General features: G+C 45.5%; 1 protein-coding gene across 8 annotated transcripts in view; it reads right to left on the bottom strand.

Annotated features, from left to right (window-relative positions):
- Positions 1–583: 583 nt before the first annotated feature.
- ACOT9 (acyl-CoA thioesterase 9) overlaps positions 584–17,480 on the bottom strand; it is a 101,988-nt gene continuing 85,091 nt past the window's right edge. For all 8 annotated transcript variants that reach the window (XM_064364454.1, XM_064364451.1, XM_064364452.1 and 5 more), the window contains 8 exons: positions 10,095–10,168; positions 5,086–5,153; positions 3,987–4,098; positions 3,125–3,215; positions 2,866–2,951; positions 1,744–1,831; positions 1,446–1,596; positions 584–1,062 (listed from right to left, as the gene is read on the bottom strand). In XM_064364454.1, coding sequence (XP_064220524.1) covers positions 956–1,062; positions 1,446–1,596; positions 1,744–1,831; positions 2,866–2,951; positions 3,125–3,215; positions 3,987–4,098; positions 5,086–5,153; positions 10,095–10,168 — 777 coding nt within the window. In that variant the 3' untranslated portion in view covers positions 584–955. The remainder of the gene's footprint in view (positions 1,063–1,445; positions 1,597–1,743; positions 1,832–2,865; positions 2,952–3,124; positions 3,216–3,986; positions 4,099–5,085; positions 5,154–10,094; positions 10,169–17,480) is intronic.

The raw sequence follows: 17,480 nt of genomic DNA, 5'->3' as shown, positions 1-17,480 counted from the left end.
GGACCATCCTGGCCAACATGGTGAAACCCCGTCTCTACTAAAAATACAAAAATTAGCTGGGCATGGTGATGCCCACCTGTAGTCCCAGCTACTTGGGAGGTTCAGGCAGAATAATCGCTTGAACCCGGGAGGTGGAGGTTGCAGTGAGCCGAGATCGCGACATTGCACTCCAGCCTGGTGACAGAGCGAGACTCAGTCTCAATCAATCAATCAATAAAGGCATTCTGTCCTCAATTTTTTTTTTTTTGAGATGAAGTCTCGGTCTGCCGCCTAGGCTGGAGTGCAGTGGTGTGATCTCAGCTCACTGCAACCTCCACCTCCTGGGTTCAAGCGATTCTCCTGCCTCAGCGTCCCAAGTAGCTGGGACTACAGGCACCCACCACCAAGCCCAACTAGTATTTTTGTATTTTTAGTAGAGATGGGGTTTTACTGTGTTGGCCAGGATGGTCTTGATCTCCTGATTTCGTGATCTGCCCACCTCAGTATCCCAAGGTGCTGGGATTACAGGTGTGAGCCACCATACCTGGCCTCTCAATTTTTTTTTTTTTTTAAGCAGATGGGAGGCAACATAGTAGGTTCATAATTAAAACTGTTTTGGAAGTATTTATTGTTTTTTTATTTATTTATATTTATATTTATTTATTTATTTTTTTAAGACGGGGTTTCACCATGTTAGTCAGGCTGGTCTTGAACTCCCAACCTCAGGTGATCCGCCCGCCTTGGCCTCCAAAGTGCTTGGATTACAGGCATGAGCCACCACGCCCGGCTGGAAGTATTTATTGTTTAATATTCTTTCTCCCCTCAGCCCCATCCAGCCACTCTCTCTTTCTGTTCTGATCATCCTAAAGGCTGAATCCATTCTCCTCCTGTATGGAGGATGAGAAGCAACACTAAAACCAATACATATGATCGGGTCTTTATCAGATATCATGTCGCTGTGGGTGGAGTGCCAGTTTCAACAAGTGTGGCTTTCCTTGGGCTCCAAAAAATAGTCCTTTCTCAAGGTCGCTGGGCCACTCATGGAGTTGAAATGCCGCTGCCCATCTAAGTACAACATGGACTCTGAAACACAAGAAAGAGAACCCCGGAGAAACGTGTAGCACCTTAGAAAACATCATATCGTCATAGAGACATGAGACTACTTGGGAACACTGAGAAAGAATGAGATGCACTGTTGGGCCGAGGGTGCCACATTCCCATGGGAGCAGGCATGACTCCTGGCCCCTTCCTCTGGCTGGATCAGCTTTTGACTACCAGTGGCTGCTTGCCTGCCTGAGGGCCACAGGTATCTTTGGCCTTCAGGGCGGCTGAATCTGAAAAGCAAAAACTCCCAAAGACGTGTGCTTGGGCTGAAAGGCATCGATACACTTCCTACAATTCAAAAGGAGAAAAATGTCCTCAGAAGTTCCTCCCTTTGTTAGGGACAAGCAATAATCACTGCTTACCTCCATATGTTTTGGGGAAAACCAATGGCACTTCTTTTTCTGACATGAACGTGAAATGGAAGACATTGGTGGTTGTATGAGTTTTCTCCTGCAGAGAGGCCACTTCACTGTGTACTCTGACTTGAATGTAATTATTCTGCGTAAAGCATACCTAACAGATTACAGACACTACAGTCAGTCAACTGCATGAGGAAAGGGAAAGGGGAGTCATAAGGGAAAACAGTAGCTTTTGGACATGAAAACTTCCAGGCTCAAATGAAAAAAAAAAGTTGTATTTCATCTCTCATCACACACCTACCTGCGAAGAAAGAAAGAGCAAGGAGCCAACCTCAACGGGTTTCTGAAACATGATGTCATCTACTGCTACCACAAATGGTCGAGAACCACTGTTGGGGGAAAAGACAGAACTGGGGGTAAACTGCAAAATTCCGATGACCTCAATTTTTTCCCCTAACAACTAACTGAAGCGAAATAAAAAGGAACGAAGAATAAAGTTAGTGAAGAGGGAAATGACCCTACCACTGAGGAATGGTAAAGAGATGCCATTGTGACCAGATCAGGGCCAAAATTACTATCTTTTCCCTTCTACATATCATCACTATATTTTCTGAGTGGGTTTTTTCATGTACGAACTTACAAAGTCAGAGCAACAACCTTTTTTTTTTAGATGGAGCTTCGCTCATTTCCCAGGCTAGAGTGCAATGGCTTGATCTCAGCTCACCGCAACCTCTGCCTCCCGGGTTCAAGCGATTCTCCTCCCTCAGCCTCCTGAGTAGCTGGGATTACAGGCATGTGCCACCACGCCTGGCTAATTTTGTATTTTTAGTAGAGACAGGGTTTATCCATGTTGGTCAGGCTGTTCTCAAACTCCTGACCTAAGGTGATCTGCCCGCCTCCGCCTCCCAAAGTGCGGGGATTACAGGTGTGATCCACCACACCTGGCTGAGAGCAACAACCTTCTAAAAGGAAGATCAAACTCAGCTGGTATGGGTGTGGTACTCAATTTAAAAACATAACATAGGCCGGGCATGGTGGCTCACACCTGTAATCCCAGCACTTAGGGAAGCTGAAGCGGGCGGATCATCTGAGGTCGGGAGTTCAAGACCAGGCTGACCAACATGGAGAAATTCCCATCTCTACTAAAAATACAAAATTCACCGGGCATGGTGGTGGGCACTTGTATTCCCAGCTACTTGGGAGGCTGAGGCAGGAGAATCATTTGAACCCAGGAGGCAGAGGTTGTGGTAAGCCTTGATCATACCACTGCGCTCCAGACTGGGCAACAAGAGTGAAACACTGTCTCAAAATAAAAAAAAACCATAACATATTCCCACACACAAGACTGGTCCAAAAGGTTTAAATTCAGTGGGGTGATATAAATTCCTTCTCAGAAGTTAAGGCTGCCTTACATGTAACTCACCCAAAGCTACAAGCAGTAGCCCATGCGAGTTCATATGCTTTCCTCATAAGGAAACCACCAAAGATCCGATTGAAAATGTTCCGCTCCTACACGACGTAAGACAAGTATCAATGAATACAAACTTATGGCCACCTTTGTATACAGAACAGAGGAATTAACAATGCCACAGGACAAAGGCCAGTTTAAAGGTATGTCAAATCTTGGACAAATATCATGAATGGAAGCTATCCTATTCAGATTTCTCACTAAATTATAATACCTGAGGGTGGCAAATTTCCAAGCTCTTCAGTTTTGAATTCTCCATCCACACTGCATTAGGAGGCAAAACTCGACTTCGAAAACTTATAGTCCTGTACAAATGAATATTTATTAAACCCTGTTAATGCCATGGTTCTGCTGTTGAAAACTAAAAACATTTGCAAGCCACTCCCAATATACTCAGGCAACCGTGGCTCTGGAGAAGGCTAAGGTTTAGGCCTGGCGCAGTGGCTCATGCCTGTAATCCCAACACTTTGGGAGGCTGAAGCAGGCGGATCACCTGAGGTGAGGAATTCGAGACCAGCCTGGCCAACACGGTGAAACCCCATCTCTACTAAAAATATTTTAAAAAATAGCCAGGCGTAGTGGCAGGCGCCTGCAATCCCAGCTACTCGGGGGTGGGGGTGCTGAGACAGGAGAATTGCTTGAACCCGGGAGGCACAGCTTGCGGTGAGCCGAGATTGTGCCACTGCACTCCAGCCTGGGTGACAGAGTCTCTGTCTCAAAAAAAGAAAAAGAAAAAGGTGGGGTGTGGTGGTTCACGCCTGTAATCCCAGCACTTTGGGAGGCCGAGGCGGACAGATCACCTGAGGTCAGGAGTTTGAGACCAGACTGACCAACATGGTGAAACCTCATCTCTACTAAAAATACAAAATTAGCCAGGTGTGGTGGCCCATGCCTGCAATCCCAGCTACTCCGGAGGCTGAGGCAGGAGAATCGCTTGAAACCCGGAGGCGGAGGTTGCAGTGAGCTGAGATCATGCCACTGTGCTCCAGCCTGGGAAACAAGAGAGCAATTCCATCTAAAAAAAAAAAAGGCTAAGGTTTAAATGTTTTCCCAACATGGAATCTTATCATCCTTACTTTGGATCCAGTGTGCTGAGAAACATCTCATGGATGGTGGTCCTCTCGTCAGCGCTGGGGGCCATTTTCAGTAACGATGTGGAGCTGAAGGCAATTCTTCTCCCCTTGTTCACTGGAACATGGGAGAATAAGGAGCAATGATCAGGAGGGTCACACTATAACACAGGGAGCTCTGACCGGGAATACCTTTCAATCTCATGGAAAATTATATGGATATCCAAGAAAAAACTGCAGAGGCCACATAAAACTCCCAGTGAGCCTTTGGTTCCACATGGAAACTATATTGGCTCAGTGCGAGATCACTTGAAATCATCCTGATCCAGAGCCCTGACCTGCAGTTATCCCATCAAGAGGTATTTCTCACTTCATTAAAACGGAGAAAGCAGGCCGGGTGCAGTGGCTCATGCCTGTAATCCCAACAGGTTGGGAGGCTGAGGCAGGAGGATCGCTTGAGTCCAGAGCCCAAAACCAGCCTGGGCAACACAGAGAGACCCCTGTCTCTACAAAAAAAAATTTTTTTTAATTAGCCAGGCATGGTGGCACGTGGTCAAGAAATCGAGACCATCCTGGCCAATATGATGAAATCCCATCTCTACTAAAATACAAAAATTAGCCAGGCATGGTGGCGCGTGCCTGTAGTCCTAGCTACTGAGGAGGCTGAGGCAGAAAAATCACTTGAACCCAGGAGGCAGCGACTGCAGTAAGCTGAGATCATGCCATTGTACTCCAACCTGGGCAACAGAGCAAGACTCCATCTCAAAGGTCAGGAGTTTGAGATCAGCCTGGCCTACATGAAGAAACTCCATCTCTACTAAAAATACAAAAATTAGCTGGGCGTGGCGGTGCACACCTGTATTCCCAGCTACTTGGGAGGCTGAGGCAGGAAAATTGCTTGAACCTCGGAGACGGAGGTTGCAGGGAGCCAAGATTATAAGCACTGTACTCCAGCCGGGCAACAGAGCAAGACTCCATCTCAAAAAAAAAAAAAAAAAAGACATTTGACTGGTATGAAGAGCCCATATAAAACCTTAAGTAATCTCTTCTGCAGTATAATTAATGTGCTTTTAAAATTTATTTCATTATCAACAAATTAATGTACATTCTCCTTGTCTAAAGAGTTCCTCTTCCTCTGGGCTTTCAGGGATGAGTGGATTTACAAATGCCGGCCTAAAAAGAAGAAAAGAAAAGAATTTAAAATATGCTGTTACCTAATAAAACTCGAAGATGAACAATCACCCACTAGTTATAAAGAATCTGCTTTTCATTTTGGGCAGTGCTTACCCCTGCCTTACACATGAACACTAACAGTTAGGGAAGCCTTATGGGTACAGATAACTGCACACTAGAAAGTTCACATTATAAAGAGGATTCTGGCATTGCCAAAATGTTTAACCTGATTCTAATCATGAGGAAACAATGAAATATAGGTTGTAGAACATTCTACAAGAAAACTGGCTTGGATTTTTGGTCAATTTTTGAAAGACAGCAAATGGCAGAAAGACTGTTCTAAAGAAGCAGGATAACCAAATGCAATATACAATCCTTGAGGGACTGGATCCGGAATCAGAGATAGCTATAAAAGACATTTTAGGGACAACTGGTGAAATCTGAATATGGATCACATATGAAATCATTGTATCACTCTTAAATTTCTCAGATATAATAAAGGCATTGAGGTTATGTAGAAATACCTGGTTCTTAGGAAATACATGCTGAACTACTGATGGGTGAAGCAGTCTCAAACTTACTTTCCAATGATTCATGGGAAAAAAATATGTAAATATGTGTATTTATAGACAGAGGGCAAGAGAATAACACAAATATAATACAATTTAGGTGAAAGGCATATGTTTGTTGCATTATTCTTTCTACTTTTCTGTAAGCATCAAATTTCTTGAAATAATAAGGGAAAAAGGATAATACTTCACTGTGGTAGAATCCGAACATTTGATGAAACAATGGAAACAAAAGAATTGAAACAGGCCAGGCATGGTGGCTCATGCCTATAATCCCAGCACTTTGGGAGGCCAAGGAAGGAAGATCACCTAAGGTCAGGAGTTCGAGACCAGCCTGGCCAACGTGGTGAAACCCTGTCTCTACTAAAAATACAAAAATTAGCCAGGCGTGGTGGCATGTGCCTGTAATCCCAGCTACCTGGGAGGCTAAGGCAGGAGAATCACTTGAACCCAGGAGGTGGAGGCTGCAGTGAGCCAAGATCGCATCACTGAACTCCAGCCAGGGCAACAAGAGCAAAACTCTGTCTCAAAAACAAAAGAATCAAAACAACAGCTTGGAAAAGTGACATGCATCAGCTGAAAGTGAAACTTGTAGCAGTGGCTTCAGTGCTTGAATAGAAGCCCCAGGCCAGTCACTGGCCACAGCAGGTCAGCTGGGGCTGGCAGGAAGGGCCAGACTAGATGGGTGTTATTCTTCCCTCAGATTACTAAGTGATCAACATACGTTTCTATCTTAACTTGGCTTTCCAAGTCAGCTTTCCATGCAGCAGAAAAGATTTTTCACTGCAGACTCCTAAATCAAGTTTCTAATACAAGTGAGATTTTCCACAGGCCCTGACTCTGTCCTGTGCAAAGAGCAATCCCTCCCATCCCAGCTCTACCCCCACAATTACTTTTTCTCAGTTTGGATATCTTGGGTGTAACTGTTGTTAGAAACCAAGAATTCAATTTCAGAGAAAAAAGATTATGTGAACTAAGTTGAACTCTATACGGTTAAATCCGACTTGAAATGACCATATAAACTAATGAGGCTTTTTTTGAGGCAGGGTCTTGCTCTGCTGCTCAGGCTGGAGTGCAGTGGTATAACCTCATCTCACTGCAACCTCTGCTTCCTGGGTTAAAGCGATCTTCCCACCTCAGCCTCCCACATTGTCTGGGACTACAGACGCATGCCCACTACACCTGGCTAATTTTTTGTACTTTTAGTAGAGATTTCGCCATGTTGCCCAGGCTGATCTTGAACTCCCTGGCTCCAGCAATCTGCCCACCTCGGCCTCCCAAAGTGCTGGGATTACAGGGGTAAGCCACCATACCCAGCCCTCACGAGGCTTTTTGTTTATTTAAAATATATCCTAGCTCTGTCCACTGAAAAGGCCTAGAAACGATAACAAACTAGTAACAATGTTCAGCTCCAGTGCCCAGATTTTGATGTCTAAATACCCTTCCCCCTAAAAGGAACCCCAGAACTACTTGGGGAACGGCTGACTCCAGGTCTGGGGCAGGAAATACGTAACATGAGCCCAAGACATCTTGTGCCAGAGAGCAGGAAGGTAGCAAAGAGATGGGGGAAAGGATGCAGGAGCCCCCACTGACCAAAGATGGCACAGTCGCAGCATCAAGAGAAACAACGGCTGCAATTTATTGAAATGCATGTAATATATTAAAACCATGAATTCATAATGACACTTTCCTGGCAGGACACAGTGGCAATGCATGTAATATCAGCGCTTTGGGAGGCCGAGGCGAGAGGATCACTTGAGCCCAGGATTTTGAGACCAGTCTGACCAACATGGCAAAAACCCCATCTCTACAAAAAATTTAAAAATTAGCTGGGCAGCTACTCAGAAAGCTGAGGCAGGAGAATCGCTTGAACTGGGAGGCGGAGGTTGCAGTGAGCTGAGATTGCACCACTGCACTCCAGCCTGGGCAACAAAAGTGAAATTCCATCTCAAAAAAAAAAAAAATTAGCCAGGCATGGTGGTACGCATCTGTGGTCCCAGCTACTCAGGAGGCTGAGGCAGGAGGATTGCTTAAGCCTAAGAGGTCCAGGATGCAGTGAGCCATGTTCATGCCACTGCACTCCAGCCTGGACAGCAGAGCAAAACCTCATCTCAAAAAAAAAAAAACAAACTGGGGCTGGGCACGGTGACTCATGCCTGTTTATCTCAGCACTTTGGAAGGCCTAGGTGGGCAAATCACTTGAGGTCAGGAGTTCGAGACCGGCCTGACCAACATGGTAAAACCCTGTCTTTACTAAAAATACAAAACAAATTAGCCTAGCATAGTGGCGCGTGCCTGTAGTCCCAGCTACTTGGGAGGCTGAGGCAGGAGAACCTCTTGAACCCAGGAAACAGGCTGCAGTGAGCTGAGATTGCACCACTGCACTCCAGCCTGGGCAACCGAGCGAGACAGTGTCTCAAACACACACACAGACAGAAAAACAAAAAATAAAATAAAATTTAAAAACATGATACTTTTCTAAAAAGCCAAAAAACTGGGAAAAGTATGTCATTACTAGCTAGTGAACCAACTCCTTATTCTGAAAACAAGTAAATAAAAGACAGGAATGAAGCATGGATCCTAACTCTCCATTTCAAACCCAATTGCCCTAGTTGTTAGGAGAAAGCTCTTCTTTACAGAACCCCAGCTAACAAATGTAGAAGGAATGACAAAATTTGAGAATTACTTGAAATCACCTAATGATAATGATCACAGCAATGATCAGCAGTGGACCTTGAAAGCACTGGAAAAAGACCGCTGGGAAACTCAGCTATTTGCAGGATGACAAAGTACACTCCTGCAAACTTGCTGATAAGAAGAGGAAAAACTGAACTTCACAAAGGAGAGATTAGGGTGTCACTGCTTGAACCCACACACCAATCTTAGCATCACTGTGAGTGGGACAACCTTTACCTCCTGATATGACGCAACATGAGATACAACACAAGATATACGACATCACCTATGTAGTACTCTCACCATATACGCTCAACCCAAATCTAATACAAGGATTTAGATCTAACTTCAGGTGACAGAAATTACTAGGGATAGATAAACGAGACCAACCAACAAACAAACAAACCACCCTGAGAAAGCAATAGGGCAAATCCAGAAAGCGGGACACTGTTTAGAACTACTATCCAGCCTCTCAACGAGTGAGGAAGAAACAGTAAGGGGACTGTGAAGACGCAACTATTCTGGATTAAAACAGATTTAAGAGATTGCACGACTTGGCCGGGCGCGGTGGCTCACACCTGTAATCCCAGCACTTTGGGAGGCTGAGGTGGGCAGATCACTTGAGTTCAGGAGTTCGACACCAGCCTGGGCAACATGGTGAAACCTCATCTTTACTAAAAATACAAAAATTAGCTCAGTGTGGTGGCACACGCCTATAATCCCAGCTACTCAGGAGGCTGAGGCAGGAGAATCGCTTGAACCCGGGAGGTGGAGGTTGCAGTGAGCTGAGATGCGCCTGGGCAACAAAAGCGAAACTTCTAAAAAATATATATATATTCTCTTAAGTAACTACATTACTATTACCTGGCCTAACAAAAATAAGTCCTTAATATATTCTAATATTCAGTTCATTCATATCCAGTTTTCTCCAAATATATTTTGAATGATTTGTTCAAATCAGGATCCAAATATGATCCACACATTACATTTGACTTTTATGTTTGTAAGTCTGTTTTTTTTTTTTGGTAACAGCTTTATTGAGGTATAATTCGAATACTACACAATTCATCCATTGAAAGTGTACAATTTAATAGCTTTTAGTGTATTCACAGAGTTGTGCAATATCTTTTATTTATTTATTTATTTTTGAGACAGAATCTTGCTCTGTCGCCCAGGATGGAGTGCAGTGGCACAATCTCAGCACACTGCAACCTCTGCCTCCCGGATTCAAGTGATTCTCGTGCCTCAGCCTCCCCAGTAGCTGGGACTATAGACACGTGCCACCACACCCAGCTAATTTTTGCATTTTTAGTAGAGACAGGGTTTCACCATGTTGGCCAGGCTGGTCTTGAATTCCTGACCTCAAGTGATCCACCCGCCTTGGCCTCCCAAAGTGCTGGGATGCTGGGATTACAGGCATGAGCCACCACACACAGCCTGAGAATGTTCTCATTTTTTAAAAGATGCCTACACTAAAGTATTTAAGAGTGAAATGTCATTATGTCTGGGATTTGCCTTAAAATATTATAAATTTTCTTTAAACAAAAAACAGATGGAACAAAAATGGCCAAAATGTTTCAATTAAAACTGTTAAGTCCAAGTGATAGGCATATAGACATTCGTTATAGTCTTCTCCCCAGTCTTATGTATCTTTGAAATCCTTTGAAATAAACAATTATGAAAAAATACCAATTACCCTTTATTTTCAGAATCACGAGCCACCATTACAAACGTTGCATCCAAAACAGGACAAAATTCATCACCATGTAACTAAAGAACAAAGAAAAGAAAATGTACATATGAGAAACAGATTTATTGGGAAGACCTACCACAATTCTAACAGACAGTATATATGCTTTGAGAAAGCCTGAAATTGGCCAGGAGCAATGGCTCCCACCTGCAATTCCAGCACTTTAGGAGGTCGAGGTGGGAGGATCACTTAAGGCCAGGAATTTGAGACCAGCCTGGACAATATGCCAAAACCCAGTCTCTACTAAATAATATAAAAATTAGCAGGGTGTGGAGATGCATGCCTCTAATCCCAGCTGCTCAGGAGACTGAGGCATAAGAATTGCTTGAACCTAGGAGGCCAAGGTTGCAGTGAGCTGAGATTGCAGGTCTCTGTCTCAAAAAAAAAAAAGAGAGAGAGAGAGAAAGAAAGCCTGAAATTGGAAAAAGAGGAGAAGCATGCTCATTAACCACCATATGTGGCCAGGCACGGTGGCTCACGCCTGTAATCCCAACACTTTGGGAGGCCAAGGCGGGCAGACCACGAGGTCAGGAAACCATCCTGGCCAACATAGTGAAACCCTGTCTCTACTAAAAATACAAAAATTAGCCGGGACTGGTGGTGGGCGCTTGTATTCCCAGCTACTCAGGAGGCTAAGGCAGGAGAATCGCTTGAACCCAGGAGGCGGAGGTTGCAGTGAGCCAAGATCTCACCATTGCATTCCAGCCTCGGTGACAGAGCGAGACTGTCTTTAAAAAAAAAAACCACCATCTGCTAAAGGCCTACCTTAAGCCAGGCACAGCAGTAGGCTCTGGGAATGGCAGGATGACAAAGGAGCCTGTGGCCTAGCAGAAGAGAAAAATACCTCAAAGCCCAAACAGGGGGCTGGGCACAGTGCCCCATGCCTATAATCCCAGCATTTTGAGAGGGCAAGATGGGAGGATCACCTGAGACCAGGAGTGTGAGATCAGCCGAGGCAACACAGCAAGACCCAGTCTCTAACTAAAAATTAAAATTAAAAAATTACCCAGGCATGGTGATGCATGCCTGTAGTCCCAGCTAGTTGGAAGGCTGAGGCAGGAGGATCCCTTGAGCCCAGGAGTTCGAGGATACACTGAGCTATGATCACGCCCCTGCACTGTAGCCCAGGTGACAGAAAACATCCCATCTCTGAAATAAAACAAAAGAAAGAAAACGCAAACAGTACACAGCGTGCGATGGGCAGTCAGCATGGAATTTGGAACTGTGCAATACTGGGACCCAAAGGCAAGGTTCACAGAGGGTATCATCAGCATTTAATTTACCTGCTTGCCTCAGAATCTGAGCTTCCTGCAGGGTCTACCCGTCCTCCTGATGACACACATACCCAGGTGGACCTCCCACCATGATCACAAACACTAGTATCTTCCAGGGACCTGTTTCTCTTTTCTCTTCCCCCTGGAAGAGGGTCTCACTCAGTCACCCAGGTTGGAGTACAGCTAGTGGCACAATCATGTCTCACTGCAGCCTCGACCTCGTAGGCTCAAGCAATCCTCCTACGTCAGCCTCCCAAGTAGCTGAGACCATAGGCATGCACTACCACACCCAGCTCATTTTTGTAGAGATGGGGTTTGGCCATGTTGCCTAGGCTGGTCTTGAACTCTTGAGCTCAAGTAATCTGCCGCCCTCAGCATCCGAAAGTGCTGGGATTACAGGCGTGAGCCACCATGCCTGGTCCTTAAGATGTTTCTTTATCCCCTGGAAGTCTGTACTTCCAGGAAAGGCATACCATAAAGTAATGACAGAGCTATTTATAACCTGAAAGCATATTCGGTTCCCTCCTCAACAAATGATATAAGCCTCATCACTACTGCCTACTCAGGCCCTTACCGCCTTCCCCCTCAATTGCAGGAATGGTCTTACCAGTCTCATTATGCCTCTGCCCTATTCAAATCTTTCAACAGTTCCTCCTTTCTTACACCAGCACCTGGGCTAATCCTGTTAGCGCAGCATATAAAGCCCTCCACAACAGAGCCCAGGATTCCTCTCCAGTTGTTCACCAAACACTGTGCTCATACCTGCACCTTTTTCTCTAGCCACAGCCAACAACTGAGAGGTCCTGAGATACAGCAGGTTATTGACTGCCCTCTGTCTATGTGTCTTTACCTGATGCTTTCCTCAGCAGCCTCATTCTTCAGACACTCCTCCCTGCCCCATCCCGATTCCCCAGACTAACTTTATCTTGCCCTCCTCCATTCATCCCCCTTAATAGAAAGAGAGTCTTCTTTTCTCTTTCTAGGCGTGGCGGCTCATGCCTATAATCCCAGCACTTTGGGAGGCTGAGGCAGGTGGATCACTTGAGATCGGGAGTTTGAGACCAGCCTGACCAACATGGAGAAACCCCGTCTCTACTAAAAATACAAAAAGTTAGCCAGGCTTGGCTAATACCTGTAATCCCAGCTACTTAGGAGGCTGAGGCAGGAGAATTGCTTGAACCGGGGAGGTGGAGGTTGCAGTGAGCGAAGATCGCACCATCATACTCCAGCCTGGGCAACAAGAGCAAAACTCTGTCTCAACAAAAAAAAAAAAAAAAAAAAGGAAAGAAATAGAGTCCTCTCTTGACAGTGGTTCTCAATATAAGAGAGGCAGATATCACAATGATAGGGGGGCATTTGAAAAATATAGAGTAGTTTTGGTTGTCATACAATTTGAGGGGCATTACTGTGGAGAGGGGTAACCAGAGAGCTAAATACCTCACAATGCAGGGGACAGGCCTGCAGAACAAAGAATGTTCCCACAAGAAATGCCAACAGTGTCCCTGTTGAAAAATACTGCATAACAATATACTGTATCATACTCATTTGTGTTTTTTTGTTTTTTTTTCTTTACTCTGCACTGTCTGTTAATTCCTTCAGCCATACTCATTTGTTAATGTGGCTATCTTCCTACCGCACCATGAGCTCCTGGAAGACAAAGACCATTTTCCTTCAGTTATATCCCTAGTATTTATTTAGCACAGAGACTGGCAGATAGCAGATACCTGATCAACACTTGCCAGTGAAGGAGGCAGGTTCTAGGCACTACTAGAATGTAAACTCCAAGAGAATGGAACTCTATCTGTTCTGCTCACTGCTGTATGCCTAACACAGGACGACACTCAATAAATGATTGCTAAATGAATGGATGTCGGGAAGTGAGCTAGGTGACTCAAACCCAGGTCTTTTATTGTTGAGGGGTACAGTCCACAGTGGGAGAGAAAAGACATGTTCACACACAGCTCTGCAGGAGACTAGCAGGTACCAGGAGAGCGAGTCAGAGGCAGTATTGAGGGAGGGGCCTGGGGAAGGAACAGGTGTTACACGCTGGGAGGATAAGGAAAGCGATCGAGCATGAAGTTATCCTGGAGCACAGGGGGAATGTGGATAGAGAGCCAGAGCACGAGCATGTCAGGCAAAGGAAAAAGCATAAGCAATTATACTCATTCACTCACTCCCAGTTGAATATCCCGTATCCAAAATGCCTGGGACCAGAAGTGTTCCGTATTTCAGACTATGTTGGATTTTGGCTGTTTGGATTTGCAGTGTTTGCATTACTCACAGGTTGAACATTCCAAACCCAGCGAGCATTTCCTTTGAGCATCATGACAGTGGTCAAAAAGTCCAATTTTGGAGCATTTTGGATTTCAGCATTGCAATACTCAATCTATATTTAAATTATGGTTTACTATCATGAACAGTCACTACTGCCAAGCACTAGAATGCAAAGATGAGTAGCTCGCTATTCTTCGGATGCTTGACGGCCAGTGGTGAGCATTAAGAAGGTATATAAGGCCAGGCGCGGTGGCTCACACCTGTAACCCCAGCACTTTGGGAGGCCGAGGCGGGCGGAGCATGAGGTCAAGAGTTTGAGACCATCCTGGCCAACATGGTGAAACCCCATCTCTACTAAAAAATACAAAAATTAGCTGGGCATGGTGGCACGCACCTGTAGTCCCAGCTACTCAGGAAGCTGTGGCAGGAGAATTGCTTGAACCCAGGAGGCGGAGGTTGCAGTGAGCCTAGATCACACCACTGCAATCCAGTCTGGTGCCTGGCGACAGAGTAAGACTCTGTCTCAAAAAAAAAAAGAAGGCATATAAATGATACGTGAAAGGGAATATAGTGGGAAAGGTAGGCTGGGCTAGTTTATGAAGTCCCTTGGGGTCCAATTAATCAAAGGAGTTTTTGGATTTTGTTTGAGACGGGGTCTCATTCTGTCACCCAAGTTGGATTACAGTGACGCGATCTCAGCTCACTGCAACCTCCACCTCCTGGCCTCAAGCTATCCTCCCACCTCAGCCTCCCAAGTAGCTGGGATCACAGGCGCACGCCACCACAACCGGCTAATTTTTTGTACTTTTTGCAGAGACGGGGTTTCACCATGTTGCTCAGGCCGGTCTTGAACTCCTGAGCTCAGGAGATCCACCTGCCTCAGCCTCCCAAAATGCTGGGATTGCAGCTGTGAGCCACTGTGCCTGGCCCAGTCAAAGGAGTTTAGACTTTAATCCAAAGATAATGAATAGTCAGTCACTGAAGGTTTTTGAGAAGGGAAGTGACCTGATTCAAGATCAGCTTTGGAAGACTTACGTGGTAAAAATGTGTAACATTAACAGAGAGAGGTCAGGTTAGAGAAAGGCAGATTAATTAAAAGACCATTAAGGCGCTCACACAAAAAGCAGTGAGGACTCGAATAAAACACAGGGCCACAAGGATACGGGGAGAAAGAATTCTGGTGAGTTGCTGTGGGTGATGAATTTGCAAAACCTGGCAAAAGGCTGCATGGGAAAGGGAAAAAGCAAAGCTGTCACAAAGGTTTGGAGCTGGAGGACCCAGGAGGCTGGCAAAGGGGAGAGTGGAAGAGGATCAGGATTGGAGCCATTCAGTTTGGAGCATACTACTGTTTATTGGAACTTGAGGTAGCAACAGCACGTCTAGGTGGAGAAATACAAGAAGCACTCAGAAGTGGCTCAAAAGGTCAAGCGCAGAATAAAAATTTGAGGCCACCTCAACAGTATTTATATTAGCATTATAGCCAGGCCGGGAGTGGTGGCCCATACCTGTAATCCCAGCACTTTGGGAGGCAGAGGCGGGCAGATCACTTGAGGTCAGGAGTTCGAGACCAGCCTGGCCAACAGGGTGAAACCCCATCTCTACTAAAAATACAAATATTAGCCAGGCGTGGTGGTGTGCAACTGTAATCCCAGCTACTAGGGAGGCTGAAGCATGAGAATCGCTTGAACCCGGGAGGCAGAGGCTGCTGTGAGCTGAGATCATGACACTGCACTCCAGCCTGGGCAACAGAGTGAGACCCTGTCTCAAAAAAAAAAAAAAGCATTGCCAACAGTGGTTACTGTGTGATAGGCACTACCGAGTACTTCACATGAATGGGTTTTTTTCAAAATTTCTCTTACCATATCATATAACACGGTACTCTTGTTACTATTTTCTTGTTACATTTGAGAAAACAGAGGCTCAAAGAAGGGGTTTACCCAAAGCCACATGAGTAGGAAGCAGCAGAGCTGGGATTAGAACCTAAATCTATGTAAACCAGAGGCAGAGTGCTTATCCACAGGCCACCTCTCTGGAATAAAAAGGATCACTCAAGTCATCTATTATTAGTCAAATAGCCAGCGAATAATGCAAATTTAAAACAGAAGTGTTTACTTGTCTGACACTGATTTCCACTGGTTCTCTCTCAATAATTCTTGTATCTCTTTTTCAACCTATTTCTCCAAGATTCAAATTGTCAAGATTCCCTAAAAGGCAGGTCCTGTGCCAGGAATCTGCTGTGCATGGCACTGAGGAGACTAGGAATTAATCAAGAATATTTTTATTGCCGGGCGCGGTGGCTCAAGCCTGTAATCCCAGCACTTTGGGAGGCCGAGGCGGGTGGATCACGAGGTCGAGAGATCAAGACCATCCTGGTCAACATGGTGAAACCCCGTCTCTACTAAAATACAAAAAATTAGCTGGGCACGGTGGCGCGTGCCTGTAATCCCAGCTACTCAGGAGGCTGAGGCAGGAGAATTGCCTGAACCCAGGAGGCGGAGGTTGCGGTGAGCCGAGATCGCGCCATTGCACTCCAGCCTGGGTAACAAGAGCGAAACTCCGTCTCAAAAAAAAAAAAAAAAAAAAAAAAAAGAATATTTTTTTTTATTTGTTTGTTTTTTTTTTTTTTTGAGACAGAGTCTTGCTCTTTTGCCCAGGCTGGAGTGCAGCAGCACGATCTTGGCTTACTGCAACCTCCACCTCCCGGGTTCAAGCGATTCTCCTGCCTCAACCTCCCAAGTAGCTGAGACTACAGGCACATGCCACCATGTCCAGCTAATATTTTGTACTTTTAGTAGAGACAGGGTTTCACCAGGTTAGCCAGGATGGTCTCAATCTCCTGACCTCATGATCTACCCTCCTCAGCCTCCCAAAATGCTGGGATTACAGGCATGAGCCACGGCGCCCAGACTGTAGGCAGGTCACAGCAGCATCCCAGCAATGTTTTGTTTTTAAAACAGTATTACTGGCCGGGCATGGTGGCTCACGCCTGTAAATCCTAGCACTTTGGGAGGCCAGGGCGGGTGGATGGCTTGAGTCCAAGAGTTCAAGACCAGTCTGGGCAACATGGTGAAACCCCGTCTCTACTAAAAACACAAAAATTATCCGGGCATGGTGACACACACCTGTAGTCCTAGCTACTCGGGGGGCTGAAGCATGAGAATCACTTGAACCCTGGGAGGAGGGGGTTGCAGCAAGCTGAGACTGTGCCACTGCACTCCAGCCTGGGGGACAGAGTGAGACTGTCTCAAAAAAACAAACAAAATAAAGCAGTATTACTGTCAGTTACATCAACATGGGAATTGAAGGATTCAATCATTTGCATATAGTACTGGATTTAAAAATGTCTATTTTGACAAATAACTACTACAGAGCTAGCTTTAGACTTTTTCTGAAAGTGTGAAAGTTTTTCTCACCAAAACATGAAATGCTTCATCATTCCATAGCAGGGAAAAATGCATCTGAATAATAGGTCTACTGCAGTGGCCCCCAACCTTTCTTACACCAGGGACCAGTTATGTGGAAGACAATTTTTCCACGGACTGCGGTGGGCTGGGGGGTGGTTTGGGGATGAAACTCCTCCACCTCAGATCATCAGGCACTAGATTCTCATAAGGAATGTGCAACCTAGATCCCTCATATGTGGACCTCACAAGAGGGTTTGCACTCCCATGAGAATCTAATGCTGCTGCTGATCTGACAGGAAGCAGAGCTCAGGCGGTAACTCTCACTTGCCCACGGCTCACCTCCTGCTATGCAGCCCATGGCCCGGTGATTGGGGACCCCT

The sequence above is a fragment of the Aotus nancymaae genome, unplaced genomic scaffold, assembly GCF_030222135.1.
Source record: "Aotus nancymaae isolate 86718 unplaced genomic scaffold, 86718_ANA_hifiasm-v0.15.2.pri h1tg000058l, whole genome shotgun sequence".
Taxonomy (NCBI): domain Eukaryota; kingdom Metazoa; phylum Chordata; class Mammalia; order Primates; family Aotidae; genus Aotus; species Aotus nancymaae.
The sequence above is the reverse complement of the archived record's forward strand: the minus strand, read 5'-3'. Positions and strand labels throughout refer to the sequence as shown.